This window comes from Coregonus lavaretus (genome assembly GCF_964263955.1).
Source record: "Coregonus lavaretus genome assembly, chromosome: 14".
Classification (NCBI taxonomy): Eukaryota; Metazoa; Chordata; class Actinopteri; order Salmoniformes; family Salmonidae; genus Coregonus; species Coregonus lavaretus.
Window position 1 is genome coordinate 35,219,538 of NC_140001.1, and position 21,690 is coordinate 35,241,227.

The following is a 21,690-nucleotide window of genomic DNA, read 5'->3' on the forward strand; positions in this document are numbered from 1 at the left end:
CTACTGTACGGCATTGATATTCATAACCAGTAAAGTATAGAAGAACCACTCACAATACAGGTTGTAAATCATCTCTCTCTTAAACTACCGCCGTTGTGCCCTTGAGCAACGCACTCCTAGTGTGACGTCTGTGTGTGTGTGTGTCGGTGTGATTGGGTACTGTGTCAGCAAAAATAATAATTTCCATTCAAAGACGTATAAAGATTTATAAAGACTTTATAAAGAGATTGACGTAAAACAATTGATAGTGTTCTCTGTGGAGTAATTAACCTTGTGCTGTCCAAGCAGACGGGAGGTGTAGGGGAGGTTCATAGGCGGTGACTGGTCTTGGCTCTCCTCAGGGTGAGCAGGTGACTCTGGTGGAAGGGTACGGAGCAGAAGACTCTGTCTGAGGGCAACAACGGGAGCTCTGCTGACGGGTTGGTGATTACAAACCTGCAGACAGTGGAACAGTAAGTATGTGCCAACAGCAGAGGGAAGAGCAGCAGCATGGGTAGTGTACCTCTTCATGGAGGGGTTAGGAGGGTCCAGCAGGCGATACAGCCCAAAACACAGGATCTCCAACGAGTCCAGAGCCTGGCAGAACAACTCCTTGAAGTCCTCACACTGCAGAGGATATGGATGATAGGAAATCACTAGGACGTGTGTGTTTGTGGGCCTGTTTCTAGAACTGCTGCGTTTGTGTGTGTCTATATAAACTGAGTGTACAAAACATTAGGAACATCTCCCTAATATTGAGTTGTAACCCCCCTTTTGGCCTCAGAACAGCTTCAATTCGTCGGGGCATGGACTCTACAAGGTGTCGAAAGCGTTCCACAGGGATGCTGGCCCATGTCGATTCCAATGCTTCCCACAGTTGTGTCAAGTTGGCTGGATGTCCTTTGGGTGGTGGATGGAAACTGTTAAGTGTGAAAAACCCAGCAGCGTTGCAGTTCTTGACACACTCAAACCGGTGCACCTGGCACCTACTACTATACCCCTTTCAAAGGCACAAATCGTTTGTCTTGCCCATTCACCCTCTGAATGGCACACATACACAATCTGTGTCTCAATTGTCCCAAGGCTTAAAAATACTTCTTTAACATGTCTCCTCCCCTTCATCTACACTGATTGATGTGAGTTAACAGGTGACATCAATAAGGGATCATAGCTTTCACCTGGATTTACCTGGTCAGTCTATGTCATGGAAAGAGCAACTGTTCCTAACGTTTTGTACACTCAGTGTAGGTGTGTGTCCATATAGGTGTACACTACATGACCAAAAGTATGTGGACGCCTGCTCGTCGAACATCTCATTCCAAAATCATGGGCTTTAATATAGAGTTGGTCCCCCCCTTTGCTGCTATAACAGCCTCTACTCTTCTGGGAAGGCTTTCCACTAGATGTTGGAACATTGCTGCAAGGACTTGCTTCCATTCAGCCACAAGAGCATTAGTGAGGTCGGGCACTGATGTTGGGCGATTAGGCCTGGCTCGCAGTCGGCGTTCCAATTCATCCCAAAGGTGTTCGACGGGGTTGAGGTCAGGGCTCTGTGCAGGCCAGTCAAGTTCTTCCACACCGTTCTCAACAAACCATATCTGTATGGACCTCGCTTTGTACATGGGGGCATTGTCATGCTGAAACAGGAAAGTGCCTTCCCCAAACTGTTGCCACAAAGTTAGAAGCACAGAATCGTCTAGAATGTAATTGTATGCTGTAGTGTTGATTTCCCTTCACTGGAACTAAGGGGCCTAGCCCGAAACCATGAACCGAGGAAAGGCGATTTTTACACGCTATGCGCTTCAGCACTCAGCGGTCCCGTTCTCGTGTGAGCTTGTGTGGCATACCACTTTGTGGTTGAGCCGTTGTTGCTCCTAAACGTTGCCAATTCACAATAACAGCACTTACAGTTGACCGGGGCAGCTCTTGCAGGGCAGAAATTTTACGAACTGACTTGTTGGAAAGGTGGCACGTTGAAAGTCACTGAGCTCTTCAGTAAGGCCATTCTACTGCCAATGTTTGTCTATGGAGATTGCATGGCTGTGTGCTCGATTGTATACACCTGTCAGCAATGGGTGAGGCTGAAATAGCCAAATCCACTAATTTGAAGGGATGTCCACATACTTTTGTATACATAGTGTATATACGTGTGTGTTAGTAGTAGAAACTCTCACAGCGAGGCTACAGAGGGGCTCGTCCTGCAGTGCCAGCTGTGCCAGTTTGGAGCGTTGGCGCAGCGCCCACATCTTCACGGACATCTCCCCTCCCTGCAGCTGGTTGTCCTCTGCCAGCTGGGCCTCCAGTAAAGGGGTGTCGCCACCCGTCACCAGCGTACAGATCAGACCAGGCACATTGGCGTTGAAGTACGTCTACACACCACACAGACAGACCACAGACAACAGACAGGCAACCACTCCGAGGTAAGGTTAGATTAGGTTAGGTATTGGTTAGGTTAGCTAACCCACAGCTCACAGTGACACTGTGTGTTCTACCAGAGGCCAATAACTAGAAATAGAGTTCCCCCACTCTGTTATAATATACAGGCAGTTTTTCAGGTTAGTTGACTGGTTAGCTAGCTATCTTGGGGAGGCTATCAATCGTCCACCATCTTTGGTGCTGCAGATGCATGATCTTATAGCATTGAGTAGAGAAGAAGTGGATAAAGTAAAACATAAGTGGTATCATGCTTCCCAATGGTAATAATACTTTCAAGACTTGTATTATAGCATTATTATAAGCAACTAAGTAGTACAATTGCTATTACAATTGATGAATTACTATTACTATAGATTGAATGCTTTCCAAATGGCTATGCCTATGGAGCGCTGGTCAAAAATAGTGCACTATATGGGAAATAGGGTGCAACTTAGTCCTCGGCCGTTGTGTCCTGTTCTGTCTACTCACGGCTGACATGAGAGTGTCCAGCAGGTCGACAGAGAAGACGGAACCTACAGAGAAGCCCTGGGTCAGAGTCAGGCTGGAGAAGTCCTCTTGGCTGTCCGCCTCGTTCACAAAGCACACATTAGAGCTGTTCACTGGGGGAGAGAGGGACTAGTTAGTAGTCTAATTAAAGTACAAACAGTCAGTATAGAGGTCAGTGAAAGTTTCTCCTTGGTGTTAAAAGTTTTTGGTTAAACAGGGATCGCTGTGAATAATAGTACTGTACTTTTTTAGAATAAATTGTCACCATCCACCTATAACTATATGGTATTTACTGGTGTTCCCTGACCATGTAACCAGACCAAAAATCCTGTCCCTGTTGATGTAGCACAGCACTAGTGAAATAGGCGCAATACCCAGCTCTACCAGCAGAGGGACAGCGGAGCCGGCGCTGTGAGCAGGGGTGACCTCAGCCTTCTCGGGTATCATAGGGATGTGGGAAAAGTCTAGTGTGTCTGCACAACACATAACACACTGTTACAATGGCACACACTGAACACAACAACCATAAAAGTAGAATCAGTGATACAAATCTACACCATTTTTACTTTACACTTTGGTCATTTTAGCAGACGCTCTTATAGTCAGTAAGTGCAACCAACTAACGTAGGTAAAACCCTCAAAAGAATGGGATTCCCAAAATCATTTGCATAACATGATTGGTATAACAGTGATTCTTTTGTCACTAAACATGTGAACATTTCAGGTATTAGTGTGTATTACTAGGACATTATGCACCAATGTCCCCTACAAGAAATAACCCAACATGAACACACACGTGTCCCCTCTCCTCTCTTGTAGTCCAGACAGACCGTCACTGATAGGCAGCCCAGATGGGTCGGTCCAGCCACTGTATGGCTCCAGTGAGACAGCATGCCTTAATTATGGATTAATTGTGTCATTAGCACATTCTGCTGTTGGCGGCACATTGAGCCTGTCAAGGTTAATTACTGGAACATGTTTATTTTCTGTCAGCCTCTGTGGCAGGCTGTCGCGTACACACACACACAAACACTGGGGTTCATACACACACACGCTGCCATTTATATACACACACACACCCCATTTGCTTACACAATTCCCAGAACACTTCTGCTGAGCCTTCAGAACTTTCCCTCAGCTACCGTCTGTCTGTCTGTCTGTCTGACCACAATCTGTACGGCGCTCATACCACGGACATGACACTCACACGCACTCTTCACAGACAATATAAACACACACACACACACACATTCTCTCACCTCCAACGCAATCCTCTCACACTGACAGTCCAGCCTCCAGCCAAGCCAACTAATCGAATATTAAAGCAGCCAACAAACATTAACAGTAATATTCTCCCAGCCCCCTGCCCTGCCCACTCTCTATGAACCTCTCTGGTCCATCTCACTGACCGTGGCTTGGACCGCGGTTATGACCACCAAACCCATGACCAAGCTCTAGCCCCTGTCCATGGCCGTGACTCTGAGTGTGACTGAGTGTGCAGCGTGGGCCTGGCTCGGGGCTGAAGCGGATGTGGTAGAGGTTGACACAGAAGTGGATGGTATCCTTATCCTGCATGGAGGGCTCAATGTCGCTGGAGCTGGACAGAGAGCTGAGGACCACCACCATGGCACAGCGCTCCACCCTCAACACACGTAGGTCTGCCCCACACAGAGGAGAGCCCTGGGGGATAGGGATGGGGTGACGAGGTGGGTGAGGGGACAGGGGGAGACAGGCAAGGACTGATCAGTTATATAGTCCTAGGCACCTCTTCCACCTTCTACCTAGTTAGTCTCTTTACTAGGTATTCTAGCGATGGAGTATCCTGACCAGTGGAGGCTGGTGGGAGGAGCTATAGGAGGACGGGCTCATTGTAATGACTGGAATGGAATTAATGGAACGGTATCAAGCACATCAAACATATGGAAAGCCCATGTTTGACTCTGTTCCATTGATTCCATTCCGGCCATTACAATGAGCCTGTCCTCCTATAGCTCATACCACCAGCCTCCTCTGATCCTGACCTATGCCTGTCGTGTATGTCAGCAAAAATACAAGTTTCTGTTGAATAATGGATAGATTTCAAATCTATTATAGAGTATTCAAACATGTCCAGAGACTCACAGGCAGGAAGTAGATGTTAGGGAAGTATTGTATGTTGGGCCACTCCCTGCTGAAGTAGTGTGGGTCTCCCAGGAAGACTACTGTCCTCAGCTCTGGGGCCGTCAGGCTGCTGGCCCTCAGAGGCATCATGAAGTCCCCCAGGCCCAGCAGGCTGGAGCCCCCGTCCCCAAACACACACACCACCACATGGTCCTGCAGCGCCAGGGTACTGGCACTCTGTCTGGTCTGAGGAGGATACACACACAAATGCATGACTGCTGATGTTTATTATGTTACTATTACATGCATGTATTCTAGCTGGCTAGGTACAAGTAAGCTAGAGCCAGTGTGTGAGACAGTGAGTGTGTGCCTAATAGTACTGAGCGATTAGTGCTTTTTGAGGTCGGTTCGGTTTCGGTTCGATTCTTAAAAAGTTATCACGTTTTCATTTTTTACATTAAATGTGTTATGAAAAATTTACATTCCATAGCAAAAGCCAAAAATACTGAACATTCAATTTCCAAAACATTGAAAATATTCCATTGGCTACCCTAGCTAAATAGGATGACTAAAGACAGTACAGTATGGGGAACACAGAGACAACGTTGTCTGGCTGGCTGGCTGCTACTGCCTGAGCAGAGATGAGATGATTGTCTCTGTCAGGTCCACATTCGGTAGACATCAATCGAAAAATAGGAAATTACTATGAATAATTAAATATTATAGTTGGGTATATTACTATTTTATTTGAAGACTTTATTCTTTTTAAAGTGATCATCTCATCTCTGCTCAGGCAGTAGCAGCCAGCCAGCCAGACAACGTTCTCTCTGTGCTCCCCATCCTCATCCTATTTAGCCAGGCTAGCCTGTTTCAGGATGCTGAAGAGCTGTCTGACTAAATCATTTTACTAGTTCTTCAAAATAGATAACCCCTTCCTTTAGGAATCAATCAAATCAATCAAAATGTATTTCTAAAGCCCTTTTTACATCAGCAGATGTCACAAAGTGCTTCTACAGAATCCCAGCCTAAAACCCCAAACAGCAAGCACCGTTTCCATCCCTCTCCATCTTCTTGTTGTGTTGTGTACATTCCTCTCATACGGTCTAAGCGGTCTGTGTGTATCTAACCTAACACAGCAGGCGTAAAAGTGTCCGAGACGGAAATAACAGGTGCAATGGATTATGGTCATTGTAGTTAATTACCACGTTTCTGCACTGAACTTTGTTGAATATTTGCTTAATGAAAACTACAACTCCCTTCAGCCCAGTCACACATAGTTCTTGACTTGATTTCTCTCGTGAATTATTTGATATCTCTCTCGAGAAATGGCACGTTGGGCTCACAAAAAAATTAACTAAATGGAATTCAAGTCATTGAACCGACGTCCGTCAATGAGTTGTTTAATAACCGAAAATAAAAAACTAAATGTAAGTTAATCGCTCACCATTAGTGCCTAATTGCATATATGTCCCAGTCTGTCCATGTCCCAGTCTTACCAGTGAGATGTCCTTCAAGGGAACAGGTGGGCACCAGTGGAACAGTCCTGTAGAGTCCAGCCCCACCTCCTCCTCCTGCTCCTCCCAAACACACTCCCTCTCTCCAAGAGTCTCTCCCTCTGGGCTACAGCAGAGGACACACACACAAGCCTCAGAGAGTGGAGAAGAAAGGGTGGAGGGAGAGAAGACAGGGGAGGCACACACACACTCAGGCATGCAGACATATTACATATCCACACATGCACTGTCCAACCACTCTGGATATCAAGAGCACAACAGGGAAAATGAAAGGTATTCACTAGGGTAGTGGAATCACAGATCACAGAAGAAAAGGGTGGCGGCGAGACAGGATAGACAGAGAGAGAGAAAGAAAGAGAGCGAGACAGGAGTGAGAGGGATGAGGGGGGGAAGAGAGAGAGGAAAGAGACACAGAGAGAGAAAGAGAGAGAGCGAGGGAGAGCAGGGCACTATGACTTATTTCAGCTGTAATCTGCTCACTACCTCACCTTCTGACTAACTCTCCCTCTCTCCTCCTCCCTCTCTGTCCTCCCTCTCTCCTCCTCCCTCTCTCCTCCTCCCTCTCTGTCCTCTCTGACAGGATCTCCCAATATTAATGCCCAGAATGGGTTGAGTGAGGCGGCTGGGGAGCCGGCCCATTAATCAGCCTGTCAATCCCAGCCTGCTATTCCACTGTGCTCAGCTGTCCAGGACCTAGCCAGCCTGCCCGCCCGCCCGCACTAGGCAGCCTCCACTAATGACAGGACACACTGAAGTCACACACACTAGGTGTGTGTGTGTGTGTGCGTGCGATATATCATGGTGAGTGTTCAATTAAATATTTGTCTCAGCATGTTCAAAACAAACATATTCCTATGTAGAAGGCTGTGATTTCTCACCTGAAGGGCAGAACTCCCAGTGATGGCCGTCTGAAGCCTAGACTCATAGTGGAGGTGTGAGATGAGACTGATGGGAGACACACACACACAGACAGATGATAAACACACGGGTGAGAGACAGTCTTGCAGGTCAGACACACCCATAGGTGACAGACAGGCTCATAAGAGACAGAGGGGTGACAGACAGCCATTCTGAGTCTCTGCTCTGTGTGAAAATGTGTAATGAGGCGAACAGGACAGACAGAGGCGCTTGGTGCTTTCTACTAAAGAAAAGCCAGATTGTTCAGCCCAGTGGAGAAACGTGGGATGAGGACTCCCCCTAATGGAGGAGTTAGAGACTGCACCTTCTCTGTACCTCTCAACATGTCTTATCTCAGTTGCTTTGCTTCTTGTGAAACTGAGGTTAGTACTAAAAAGGTCTGTGAGTGTAATAGGCTTGTCTGCGCCACTGTATTGTTGCCATACCATCTTTCTGCTCAGTGCACTTGCAGGGTCCCATCCTGGACAAATCCTTGATGTCTCTGTGACACACAGAGCAGTACATACTCGCCCTGACAAACACACAGGTACGCAAAAGTGACTACCATATATACTCCCACTCCCTACATACAGAAGCATTTGAGTCAAGGCTCTAGTTTATGAGCAAATATTAGAGTGGTACAGTACCTTCTGGCATCACTGGCATTGCTGGCTATGAGGAAACCCAGAGTCCACAGCTTGATTTTGATGTGACTGGGAGGATTCACCAACACACTGACAAACAACAAAACAACTTTAACAGGCAGGCAGTAGCCCATCCACAAAACTACAGTTAATGTGTAAAATAAACAAATACAGTTAATGTGTAAAATAAACAAATACCTGTAAGCATTATAGAAATGACTGTCTACTACTACTACTACTACTACTACTATTGCTGCTACTACTACTACCACCACTACCACTACCACTACTACTACTACCACTACCACTACTACTACAGGAGGAGTAGCTGCCTGCTTGGCAGTAGCTAATGGGGATCCTTAATAAATACAAATACTACTACTACTGCTAATGCTACTACTACTACTACTACTACTACTACTACTACTCAGGGTTGGGTAGGTTACTTTCTAAATGTAATCCATTACAGTTAGTAGTTACCTGTCCAAAATAATCAGTAATGTAACTTTTGGATTACCCAAACTCAGTAACGTAATCTGATTACATTCAGTTACTTTTAGATTTCTTTCCCCTTAAGAGGCATCAGAAGAAGACACAAATGTATGTTACCAATTGAACGACATCTATTGCAGGATAAATCACTGTTAAAGTTAAAATGAATTCCATATGCTGCATTTACAATCAGCCTATTGTTTACCTTTTTGTTGGTGACACTTTGATATCTTGATAATATGCAGCTGTTAAAAGGGCAAATCCACAGATGAAACAATAACAAAATTGTTGCCCTGCCTCTGTTTTGGTAAAATGCTGAGGGATGGGGCTGGAGAAATGTAACCATTGTGCAATAATTGTTAATAAGAATTTGTTCTTAACTGACTTGCCTAGTTAAATAAAGGTTACATAAAAAAATAAAAAATAAAAAATAAAAAATAAAATAGACAGAGCTATGGATGCAAGGACTGACCATCCATAATATAAAAAGTATTGTTTTAACCATGTTATGAGGCTATACAGTGTTTGTTCACATTTACAATGTTTACAAACATTGGAGAAAAACAAGCTTATATTTTGGGTTCTCATGGAGTGTGACAGCTGAACTAAGCTCATGAGGCATTTATAAGTTATATTATTAAGTCCAAAAATTGATGTAGCAACTACAGATTGCTCCTTTAAGTGTATCAAAAGTGTGCAAGTTTGAGCATGTGTTCATTAGGTCTATGAATTATTATTTTTTATCAGCATGAATTAGCTACATACAGCCTATGGAATAAAAGTGATGCTTTTATTGCTCAATCTTTTGCAAGAGCGCATTTTTCACTGGCTGTCCACTGGTTTCAAAAACAATGATTGATAAGCAGCTTAAACTTCTTGAATTCAACCATTATTGGGTTCAAATACACATTTAGATTGATGAACAGCCATCCACAACAACCACAATCCGTGAGGCGCAAATAGCTAAATGAGAGAGCAGCAGTGTGATTCACATCAATGCGCTATGTAGATACAGAACCTATTACTATTTTCTACATTGTAGAATAATAGTGAAGACATCAAAACTATGAAATAACACATATGGAATCATGTAGTAACCAAAAAAGTGTTAAACAAATCAAAATATATTTTATATTTGAGATTCTTCAAATAGCCACCCTTTGCCTTGATGAAAGCTTTGCACACTCTTGGCATTCTCTCAACCAGCTTCACCTGGAATGCGTTTCCAACAGTTCCCATTTATGCTGAGCACTTGTTGGCTGCTTTTCCTTCACTCTGCGGTCCAACTCATCCAAAACCATCTCAATTTTGTTGAGGTCGGGGATTGTGGAGGCCAGGTCATCTGATGCAGCACTCCATCCTCTCCTTCTTGCTAAAATAGCCCTTACACAGCCTGGAGGTGTGTTGGGTCATTGTCCTGTTGAAAAACAAATGATAGTCCCACTAAGCCCAAACCAGATGGGATGGCGTATCGCTGCAGAATGCTGTGGAAGCCATGCTGGTTAAGTGTGCCTTGAATTCTAAATAAATCACAGACAGTGTCACCAGCAAAGCATCCCAACACCATAACACCTCCTCCTCCATGCTTTACGGTGAGAACTACACATGCGGAGATCATCCGTTCACCCACACCGCATCTCACAAAGACAAGGCGGTTGGAACCAAAAATCTCAAATTTGGACTCCAGACCAAAGGACATATTTCCACCGGTCTAATGTCCATTGCTCATGTTTCTTGGCCCAACAGGTCTCTTCTTATTATTGGTGTCCTGTAGTAGTGGTTTCTTTGCAGCAATTCGACCATGAAGGCCTGATTCACACAGTACCCTCTGAACAGTTGATGTTGAGATGTGTCTGTGACTTGAACTCTGTGAAGCATTTATTTGGACTGCAATTTCTGAGGCCAGTAACTCTAATGAACTTATCCTCTGCAGCAGAGGTAACTCTGGGTCTTCCATTCCTGTGGCGGTCCTCATGAGAGCCAGTTTCATCATAGTGATTGATGGTTTTTGTGACTGCACTTGTAGAAACTTTCAAAGTTCTTGAAATGTTCAGTATTGACTGACCTTCATGTCTTAAAGTAATGATGGACTGTCGTTTCTCTTTGCTTATTTGAGCAGTTCTTGCCATAATATGGACTTGGTCTTTTACCAAATAGGGCTATCTTCTGTATACACCCCCCCCCCTACCTTGTCACAACACAACTGATTGTCTCAAACGCATTAAGAAGGAAAGAAATTCCACAAATTAACTTTTAAGAAGGCACACCTGTTAATTTAAATGCATTTCAGGTGACTACCTCATGAAGCTGGTTGAGAGAATGCCAAGAGTGTGCAAAGCTGTCATCAAGGCAAAGGGTGGCGATTTTAAGAATCTCAAATATAAAATATATTTATTTGTATTTGTTTAACACTTTTTTGGTTACTACATGATTTTATGTGTTATTTCATAGTTTTGATGTCTTCACTATTATTCTACAATGTAAAAAAATTAAGAAAAACTCTTGAATGAGTAGGTGTGTCCAAACTTTTGACTGGTAGTGTATACGTATCGCCCTAGACTACACCACTGCTGTCAGCCTTACCTCCAAGCGTTTATTCAAATTGGATAATCTTTGGATGCCGACAGCAGTCGCACCATTGGAAGACATAGCTTGGACTGTAGCATACAAAATCCTATTCCTGCTCTTTTCCCACGATCCATCAAACACATTTGGTTTGTCATCATAGTGGTCTCTGACTTGTGGTCAGGCTCGCTCAGGTGGAACAAACTTAAACTTGCACCTTTTTTCAATGCTGATTTGAATGTCATTGAGAAAACAGAAGTGTCAAAGATTTTTTTCCGCAAATATCCTTTCTGAATTTAAAAGTAATCGCCGAAAGTAATCATCTAGTTTTTCAAAAGTATATGTAATCTGATTACAATATTTTTGCTGGTAACGTAATGGATTACAGTTACCGTTTTTTTGGTAATCCGTTACATGTAAGGGATTACAAAAAAAAACGTGTAATCCGTTACTCCCCAACCCTGCTACTACTACTAGTTGCTTACTTGAAATCTTGGTCTCCGCTCTGATACTCAATCCCAATCAACAGCAACCTCAGCTTCAGGAAACATAGCCTGACACACACACACACACACACACACACACACAGACAGACACAGGCACAGACACACAGGCAGAGAGAGATCATGTTTGTTTGTGTAGTAGTAGAATGCTTATTTGTCTCTCTGTTGTGTGCAGACAAACTGACTTGCTGGCCTGAGCGAAGGACATCCCTATGAAGGAGGGGGACAGGTGCTCTGTGTAGATCTCATTGTAGAGGCCCTCTCTGTACAGGTTCTGCCAGGTGTCTCCATCCTGCTGTAAAACAAAATGGCAACAGAGATTCAGTAGCAATAGAGATACCTGATAAAAGGTAACGCACTGTGGTGGAAGCTCCTGACTTCGGACCACATACCCCCTGGTGACAGGGGTTGGAGCCATGTCTCGGCCATGCCTGTCTGTGCCCCTCTCTCTCTCTGCTCTCCCACCCTGCTTTCAAAAATACATTCAAATCCTTAAGGGATCAGAATAGTGCACTTTATTGTTGACACACCTCGATCTCGCTCTGCATGGTGAACAGGTTGGCCAATAGTGTGGAGAGGCCAGGCACCAGGCAGCTCTGAGACATGAAACCCAGTTTGAGCTCTGCCAGGCAGATCACTGCATCACCTCGACTCCAGTCCCAGTTAGGCACGTTCTGCAGGAACGCCTGGGGGGCACACACACACACACACACACACACACACACACACACACACACACAACACATCATCCAGCAACAGTAGCCAGACTTGTTTGTAAGACGTACACTACCGTTCAAAAGTTTGGGGTCACTTAGAAATGTCCTTGTTTTCGAAAGAAAAGCACATTTTTTGTCCATTAAAATAACATCAAATTGATCAGAAATACAGTGTAGACATTGTTAATGTTGAAAATGGCTATTGTAGCTGGAAACGGCTGATTTTTTATGGAATATCTGCATAGGCGTACAGAGGCCCATTATCAGCAACCTTCAGTCCTGTGTTCCAATGGCACGTTGTGTTTGCTAATCCAAGTTTATCATTTTAAAAGGCTAATTGATCATTAGAACACCCTTTTGCAATTATGTTAGCACAGCTGAAAACTGTTGTGTTGATTAAAGAAGCAATAAAACTGGCCTTCTTGAGACTAGTTGAGTATCTGGAGCATCAGCAATTGTGGGTTCGATTACAGAATCAAAATGGCCAGAAACAAATAACTTTATTCTGAAACTCGTCAGTCTATTCTTGTTCTGAGAAATGAAGGCTATTCCATGCGAGAAATTGCCAAGAAACTGAAGATCTCGTACAACGCTGTGTACTACTCCCTTCACAGAACAGCGCAAACTGTCTCTAACCAGAATAGAAAGAGGAGTGGGAGGTCCCGGTGCACAACTGAGCAAGAGGACAAATACATTATTAGAGTGTCTAGTTTGAGAAACAGACGCCTCACAGGTCCTCAACTGGCAGCTTCATTAAATAGTACTCGCAAAACACCAGTCTCAACGTCAACAGTGAAGAGGCAACTCCGGGATGCTGACCTTCTAGGCAGAATTGCAAAGAAAAAGTCCAGTGTCTGTGTTCTTTTGCCCATCTTAATCTTTTATTTTTATTGGCCAGTCTGAGATATGGCAGCCTACCTTACTATTGTGCTTCAGCATCTGAACTATAATCCTGGTGTTGGGACAATACTGTTTGATGGAGATCACCCTGACAGAGGACAAACACACTCTTAAAACATGTTGTTTTATCTTATGATCAAATCTGCATCCTTTATTTATTTTTAGCTGTGTCTCAGAAAGGATAACAAGGTAGAGAGCAGGTGAATGTGTGTGTGTGTGTGTGTGTGTGTGTGTGTGTGTGTGTGTGTGTGTGTGTGCGCCTGTCTATCTATGTGGGCATGCACCTGAGCCCTACCTACCTCATGAGATTGGCAGCGTCCTCCTTATTCTGGTCTGAGGTGAACCTGTCACAGATGATCAGGCAAGCTCCTGCTTTCTGCATCTACACACAGAGGATAGCATCAAGCTAGTACTACCATGTACCATAGTAACTAAACAATCATTACTCTGCATCCCAGTATCCCTCCTGTACCCTTCCCAGTGTACTTGTCTCCCTCTCTGTATTGGTGCCCTTGTTGTGCGTGATAAGCAGAGGCTAGCCAGTAACTGCTAGCCACTGTGGTGATGTGTTACCTTCCTGAGATCTAAGAGCCAACAGTCGCTCCAGGAGGAACAAGCTAGCTTCTTGCTCTAGATTTCACAACTGTGTACAGTTGGCTTGGAGTGCAAGTGCTAATGTTAGCATCCGACTGCTAGATGGTAGTATATCCAGTAAAACACACAGTCAGATCGAAGAGTTAGTCTGCACAAAAATGATTACAAAACCATTGTGTGGTGTCCCCACAACTGTTGTGTGTAAATCTTTTTGTGCAGACTAACTCTTCGTATCAAAACAGTTGTGTCAAATGTGTTGTACATCAGTTATCCAAACTGAGTGTGTAGTTGGCTACAGTACCCTAACTCTCTCCAGGTCTCTCTTCTGCATCACTGAGCCCTGATAGAAGGTGACCTTCAGGAACCACCTCAGGAAGAACGCCTCCAGCTCCTGGTCAGGACGGAAGCTGGCAAAGGCAGAGATAGCAGTGTCTGAAATGGGACCCTAATCTCTATGTAGTGCACAACATTTGAACAGGGCCCAGGTTGGGCTCAAAGGTAACGCTGTGACTCACTTTCCCAGGAAGAGCACCTTGACGTTGACCTCTCCCCTGTCCTCATGTAGAAAATCTTTCATAAAGGCAGAGGCACTGCTCAGAGTGATATGACCACACACCACCACATGGCTAGCACACACACACACACACACACAGGGAGGAACATCAACATGGATGGGTGGAGATAGAACGAGAGAAAGACTATCATTCTAAGAAGTTTTATATCAGATATACTGAGGATTTAGTATTTTTAGTCTAGGTCCAGTGTATATTAATCATGTTGTGTGACATACAAATGTACCTTGTACCTGCTACTACACCAACTGTTTTATTTTGATCATCTCTGATAAACTGTAGTAAGAAGACTCACGTCTTGCCTGAGACAGCCGTGAAGCTTCCATCAAACCTCTTCCTGTTGATGATGATCTGAACCACCTCTGGGACAAAGTTGGCAAACAGACCCTGAGAGAGTGAGAGAGAGCGAGAGAGCGACAGAAAGAGCGAGCGAGAGAGAGAGAGAGAGAGAGAGAGAGAGAGAGAGAGAGAGAGAGAGAGAGAGACAGAGACAGAGAGATGATGTGTATCTAAATCACATCCTCAATGGATCACTGACAGTGACAGCATCCCAATTGCCACCATATTCCCTATGAAGTGCACTACATTTGACCAGAACCCTATGGGACCTGTTCAAAAGTAGTGCACTTTATAGGGCAGGGATGGGCAACTTTGAAAAACATCTGTAGTTTGCGGGTCTGCGTACCCACATCCATACCCAGATATGCAGTCAGAGCCGGTCCTAGCCTTTTGGGTACCCTAAGCAAAATCCCAAAAATGCTAGCTGACATGGGCTAATTGATGTTTTATTTTTTCATTTTTGGAAATTGATCTGCAGGCCTACAAAAGGGGGGCCACAGGCCGCATCCCTGATATAGGGGGGATAGGGTGCCATTTGGGAAGCAGACAGTAGCTTTCATGGATTGGATTTCCATAACACTTTCCTATGCTTAAAGGCTCTTTACATTGTATGGGGGGAGTCAATACTCTCTTATGAGATTTACCAGTCCGATAAAGATGAAGATGATGACAAAGAGGCGTCCCAGGGTCGTCCTTATCTCCACATCCCCATAGCCCACCGTTGACATGGTAACAACCAGGAAGTAAACACAGTCAAAGTAGTAGAGAGGTTGGGGGTTGGAGAAGTCCAGCCATGGGTCACCTGAGTTCTCCAGCTGCAGCAAGACCAGGTCCCATGAGAGAGAGCGGTTAAAGTTGAGATTTGCATAAGGTGAAACAGTGCCACTGGTCGCCCTTGGCACATTTGTTATTGTTTTGTTTATGAAACGGAGGAGATGAGCATCTAGCATTGTGGTAAAAAAAAAGTTTGTTGTTTGAAGTAATATCTTGGTTGTTGTAATATCGCAAACAGATGTGGCAGTTTCACCACTACGGATTTCAACTTTAATGTTAGCAGAATTAATAATTGTATTATTAGCTGAATTACTCATAAAACACACATTTGCATCATTAGTCAATCAAAATTGTTTGCTTATTTCTCAGTGAATGTAAAGAGTGTGGAAAGAACCAAAACATAAATGGAAATGACACACACCAGGTGGATGAAACCAGCAGAGGTCAGCAGTGTGCCTGTTAGGATAGCAACCAGGCGGGAGAGTTTCAGAGTGGTGCTGGGAACACAGAGTGAGAGGAAATGTGAGTGGGAGAGAGAGAATAACAGAGAGAGAGAGAGAGAGAGAGAGAGAATAACAGAGAGAGAGAGAGAGAGAGAGAGAGAGAGAGAGAGAGAGAGAGAGAGAGAGAGAGAGAGAGAGAGAGAGAGAGAGAGAGAGAGAGAAAAAAAATAGTAAGTTCAACTGTATTAACAGGCAGACATGTATTTAAAACAAGTCACATTGCTTGTATCTCATACATGCTGAAAATGTGAAAGTCGATGGAATCATTCATTTTCATCGCTGTTCCGGCCTCTATTTGATGGAAATTGCACATTGTAAATATGGTACTGGAACGGACCCTGTATTTAGTATTCTTACTTACTTTATCGTGTTCTTCTTATTTCTTATTTTTATATCGTGTGTTTTTGTTGTATCTTGTTATTTTTAGTATTACTTTGTTATTCCCACGGGGGGCCAGTATTATTTTTATTTTTTACAAAAATTTAAAAAATGTATGCACTCACTAACTGTAAGTCGCTCTGGATAAGAGCGTCTGCTAAATGACTAAAATGTAAATGTAAAATGTTATTGATTACTGCACTGTTGGGGTTAGAGCTGGCAAGAAAGGCATTTCACTGTACTTGTGCATGTGACATTAAAACTTGAAACTTGATGTATGTGTTGCTGTGTTACCTGTTGCTGTTGAGGACGTTGAGAATCTGCAGAACGACTGGTAACTCCAGTATGTGCATAGCTCTGATGAATCTCAGACCTGGGCCAGACATACAGAAAAAGGCATTCGTTTATAGGGTTGCAAAATTCAAGTAAATTCCACTAAATCTTCTAATTGGGGTTTCTGGAAAACCTGGGAATTTTGGGAAAGTTACCAAAATTTTGCAACACTAAGCTTATATTGAAGAAGAAAAAATACAATAATAATAATGATAATAGACCCATGGGGCGGCGCGCAATTGGCCCAGCGTCGTCCAGGGTAGGGGAGGGAATGGCCGGCAGGGATGTAGCTCAGTTGATAGAGCATGGCGTTTGCAACGCCAGGGTTGTGGGTTCGATTCCCACAGGGGGTATGAAAAAAATATAATGTATGCACTAACTAACTGTAAGTCGCTCTGGATAAGAGCGTCTGCTACAGTAGGGAAAAAAAGTATTTAGTCAGCCACCAATTGTGCAAGTTCTCCCACTTAAAAAGATGAGAGAGGCCTGTAATTTTCATCATAGGTACACGTCAACTATGACAGACAAAATGAGGAAAAAACATCCAGAAAATCACATTGTAGGATTTTTAATGAATTTATTTGCAAATTATGGTGGAAAATAAGTATTTGGTCAATAACAAAAGTTTCTAAATACTTTGTTATATACCCTTTGTTGGCAATTACACAGGTCAAACGTTTTCTGTAAGTCTTCACAAGGTTTTCACACACTGTTGCTGGTATTTTGGCCCATTCCTCCATGCAGATCTCCTCTAGAGCAGTGATGTTTTGGGGCTGTCGCTGGGCATCACAGACTTTCAACTCCCTCCAAAGATTTTCTATGGGGTTGAGATCTGGAGACTGGCTAGGCCACTCCAGGACCTTGAAATGCTTCTTACGAAGCCACTCCTTCGTTGCACGGGCGGTGTGTTTGGGATCATTGTCATGCTGAAAGACACAGCCACGTTTCATCTTCAATGCCCTTGCTGATGGAAGGAGGTTTTCACTCAAAATCTCACGATACATGGCCCCATTCATTCTTTCCTTTACACGGATCAGTCGTCCTGGTCCCTTTGCAGAAAAACAGCCCCAAAGCATGATGTTTCCACCCCCATGCTTCACAGTAGGTATGGTGTTCTTTGGATGCAACTCAGCATTCTTTGTCCTCCAAACACGACGAGTTGAGTTTTTACCAAAAAGTTATATTTTGGTTTCATCTGACCATATCACATTCTCCCAATCCTCTTCTGGATCATCCAAATGCACTCTAGCAAACTTCAGACGGGCCTGGACATGTACTGGCTTAAGCAGGGGGACACGTCTGGCACTGCAGGATTTGAGTCCCTGGCGGCGTAGTGTGTTACTGATGGTAGGCTTTGTTACTTTGGTCCCAGCTCTCTGCAGGTCATTCACTAGGTCCCCCCGTGTGGTTCTGGGATTTTTGCTCACCGTTCTTGTGATCATTTTGACCCCACGGGGTGAGATCTTGCGTGGAGCCCCAGATCGAGGGAGATTATCAGTGGTCTTGTATGTCTTCCATTTCCTAATAATTGCTCCCACAGTTGATTTCTTCAAACCAAGCTGCTTACCTATTGCAGATTCAGTCTTCCCAGCCTGGTGCAGGTCTACAATTTTGTTTCTGGTGTCCTTTGACAGCTCTTTGGTCTTGGCCATAGTGGAGTTTGGAGTGTGACTGTTTGAGGTTGTGGACAGGTGTCTTTTATACTGATAACAAGTTCAATCAGGTGCCATTAATACAGGTAACGAGTGGAGGACAGAGGAGCCCCTTAAAGAAGAAGTTACAGGTCTGTGAGAGACAGAAATCTTGCTTGTTTGTAGGTGACCAAATACTTATTTTCCACCATAATTTGCAAATAAATTCATTAAAAATCCTACAATGTGATTTTCTGGATTTTATTTTCTCAATTTGTCTGTCATAGTTGACGTGTACCTATGATGAAAATTACAGGCCTCTCTCATCTTTTTAAGTGGGAGAACATGCACAATTGGTGGCTGACTAAATACTTTTTCCCCCCACTGTAAATGACTAAAATGTAAATAATACTTTTTTTAAGCATATATATATATATATATATATATATATAGGGAGAGATTTTGAACATCCCATCCCATGTTGCTTTAAAATTCCCATAACGTCAATGGCATATAAGTGTGTAGGCCAACTGTATGTGGGTCTTTCCACCCAACAACAAAAAAACTTTGATTTCACCTAATTTTAACATTCTGTCATAATGCACATATTCAACAAGTTTTCCCATCTCGAGAGGTTAAATTAAAAAAAATACTATAGTAAGTGCCAAATAAAGTAACAGGGTTAACTGTAACAGGTTGACGATTTCATCTTAAATCAGCCATAAATCCCGTTGTGACAGGGGGGATGGAAGCTTGTTGTGTGCAACAGCGAGTGGAAATTGAATGCAAGCTTCACAAAAAACGTGAAATTGTAAAAAAAAAAAAATGAATCTAGCCTATCTATCTATGGGTAACGGGGTTGACGTGTTATGCTCGACCCACTTTTCCACCACAAAATACCAGAAAATTGCCAAAAATAGTAGAACCAGCTCACCTGCTTCTACACTATGGTCTGACTATTCTGTTCTGACATGTTCAATGTTTCTTTTGAAAACAAACGAGAAATTAAAACGAGAGTTCAGTTCACGTAACAGGATTGACCTTAAAATGAGGGACAGACGTAAATATATCACTAATGACATTAAATAAATAATGAACTTCAGAAATGACTTTGTCAAAGCAACAAAATAACTAGGGCTTTACAATGATGGTGAAAACTTGGGAGAAATGTTGGGGTTAAAATCTTCTTGATGTGACAGAGGGTGCACAGATGAACAGGTGAAAATGCTGAATTTTGGCACTTTAACAAGTCTGTCAGAGGAGGCTGGTGGGAGGAGCTATAGGAGGACAGGCTAATAGTAATGGCTGGAATGGAATAATGGAAAGGTATCAAACACAACAAACATATAGAAACCATATGTTTGACTCAGTTCCATTTATTTATTTCCAGCCATTACAATGAGCCCGTCCTCCTATAGCTCCTCCCACCAGCCTCCTATGGTCTTTATTCATACAAAAAAATTGGATTAATTGAATTCCCCATTTGGTCTATATGAAATGGCACTTCATTTTATATACAGTAACAGGCATTTAAAATGAAATATTGGTGCACAATTTATAGTTAAAATATCCAAGGGGCGCAAAAGGCACTCTTTGTGGAACGACCCATGTATGAGTGTCTTACCCAGCCAGGCTCGACGGGAAAACAGGGTAACAAAGGAAGGAGTGATGGTGAAAAAATCCACCAGGGATCTCAAGTCAACCCAAACCGTCAGCTTATCCTGGGCCGCCAAAAACTGGTGAACAATAACACACAGGAAAGACTGAGTAATAAACACTGCTTTGTCTAAACCCAAAATGTGTGACGTTATTTTGTATATGTCCTATTGGCTAACTGCCTCACCCTGAGTCCAAAATACATAAGGTGGCAGATGTTGAAGCTCAAATCAACGAGGAAAGCTATGCTGTATTCTTTCATGCAGGACTCTACTGGGCTGAGAGAGGAGAGGGAGAATACATTTTAGTTTCCCTCTGGTTGTTTGTCTTGGACCTTTTCTAGTGAACAAACAACACTTTGTTTTGATCCCATAATCATGATATCATGATGCAACTCACTCAGTAGAGAGGATGATATAGGTCAGGATGGAGCCGATGTTGAAACAGAATATCAGCACCATCTGTTGAGGCAGGAAAGGGTGAGAAATACAATAGTAGGACGGAAGAAGAAAAACATAAGAGTACTCTTCCTGCATGTCTTGTGACTTACCAGGACTTTGCCAGGCAGATGTTGAGCAGATATCAAAGAGAAAGCCCATTCCTTCAAGGCATTCTTCAGATTGAACTCTGGCTCCACACTAATGCTCTGCAACATCACAATAGCAAGACATGGTCAAATTTGAACTCAACAATTATTACTCTACCTGTTCATAGGCCTGCACAGTGCACACCAGATTGACCTGTGATTACACTGTAGGTGTAGGCTTACATAACCTTATAGGTTTGGTAGGGTACATAACTCTCCCTTTGTCATCCCCTACTCACTTCCTCTCCATCTTATCTTTCTACCTTTTCCCCTCACCTGTCTGTGTGCCCAGCGCTGTCGTCGGGGTCTGAAAATCCCAATACTATTGAACCCGCTGTGAGCAACCTTCCAGAGCAGCAGGGCCAGCAGGCCCCCCAGGAAGACAGACAGGGAGGAGAGGAGGAAGGCCCACCACAGCCTGTGCCCCCGGTAGCGGCAGTGGGTGTGGGAGATAGGAGGGTAAGTGTGGGGGATCTTCATGGCCATGGGGATGTGGAAATTAATTTGCCAGGCAATGGTGGGCGGGGGTGGTGTAGGTGTAAATGGAGGCAGTCACCATCAGTTTTACTTTTGAGGACAAAAAAAATGTGTTAGTCTGATTTGGCCTGTGTTTTAGTGGAATGGTTGTTCCATCTACTAGTTCGCTAGGTCGTTATTATTGTGGTATCCCTATGACGGCATCATCTTTGGTAAAGAAAATAAAGAATTACAGTAGCTAGCTAGTGCTCTGGTTTTGATCATGACTAAAACGGGCTAATTGACATTACATACAAGTGTCAGTAAACTCCCTAATCAGAAGATGCCAATCTTTATGTTTTTGTGAACGACGACATAGTGTCTAACTACTGTAGCTAAAAACATTAACGTTAGCTATTATTATTATTCGAATAGTATTCTGTGGCAAAAAATCTAATTTTAAGGTCCCACATCACTACAAGATTTTTAGCTAAAAAAAACAATTATAACAACCCTAAATTGACATGATTTGTAATTCAATTTGTGATCATCATCAGATAGCTAGCTACCTGAAAGGCAAGTTAGTCCTTGTCTTCATCAAATCAGCGCGCGAGGATAGGTGGGCGTGGCTCATAA

General features: G+C 43.5%; 1 protein-coding gene across 1 annotated transcript; it reads right to left on the reverse strand.

Annotated features, from left to right (window-relative positions):
- Nucleotides 1–308: 308 nt before the first annotated feature.
- On the reverse strand, nucleotides 309–21,084 carry LOC311141236 (calcium-activated potassium channel subunit alpha-1a-like; the record flags this gene model as incomplete). Its single annotated transcript, XM_084176499.1, has 27 exons — nucleotides 309–435; nucleotides 503–606; nucleotides 2,154–2,348; nucleotides 2,884–3,014; nucleotides 3,276–3,374; nucleotides 4,311–4,581; nucleotides 5,023–5,247; nucleotides 6,498–6,621; nucleotides 7,394–7,460; nucleotides 7,859–7,944; nucleotides 8,060–8,146; nucleotides 11,599–11,667; nucleotides 11,802–11,911; nucleotides 12,147–12,302; nucleotides 13,251–13,320; nucleotides 13,532–13,614; nucleotides 14,128–14,233; nucleotides 14,342–14,452; nucleotides 14,694–14,785; nucleotides 15,382–15,552; nucleotides 15,933–16,008; nucleotides 16,687–16,765; nucleotides 19,981–20,092; nucleotides 20,200–20,290; nucleotides 20,412–20,473; nucleotides 20,563–20,658; nucleotides 20,875–21,084. 27 exons carry the CDS (start codon nucleotides 21,082–21,084, stop codon nucleotides 309–311), a joined length of 3,210 nt encoding a protein of 1,069 aa, XP_084032625.1.
- Between the last annotated feature and the right edge of the window lie 606 nt (nucleotides 21,085–21,690).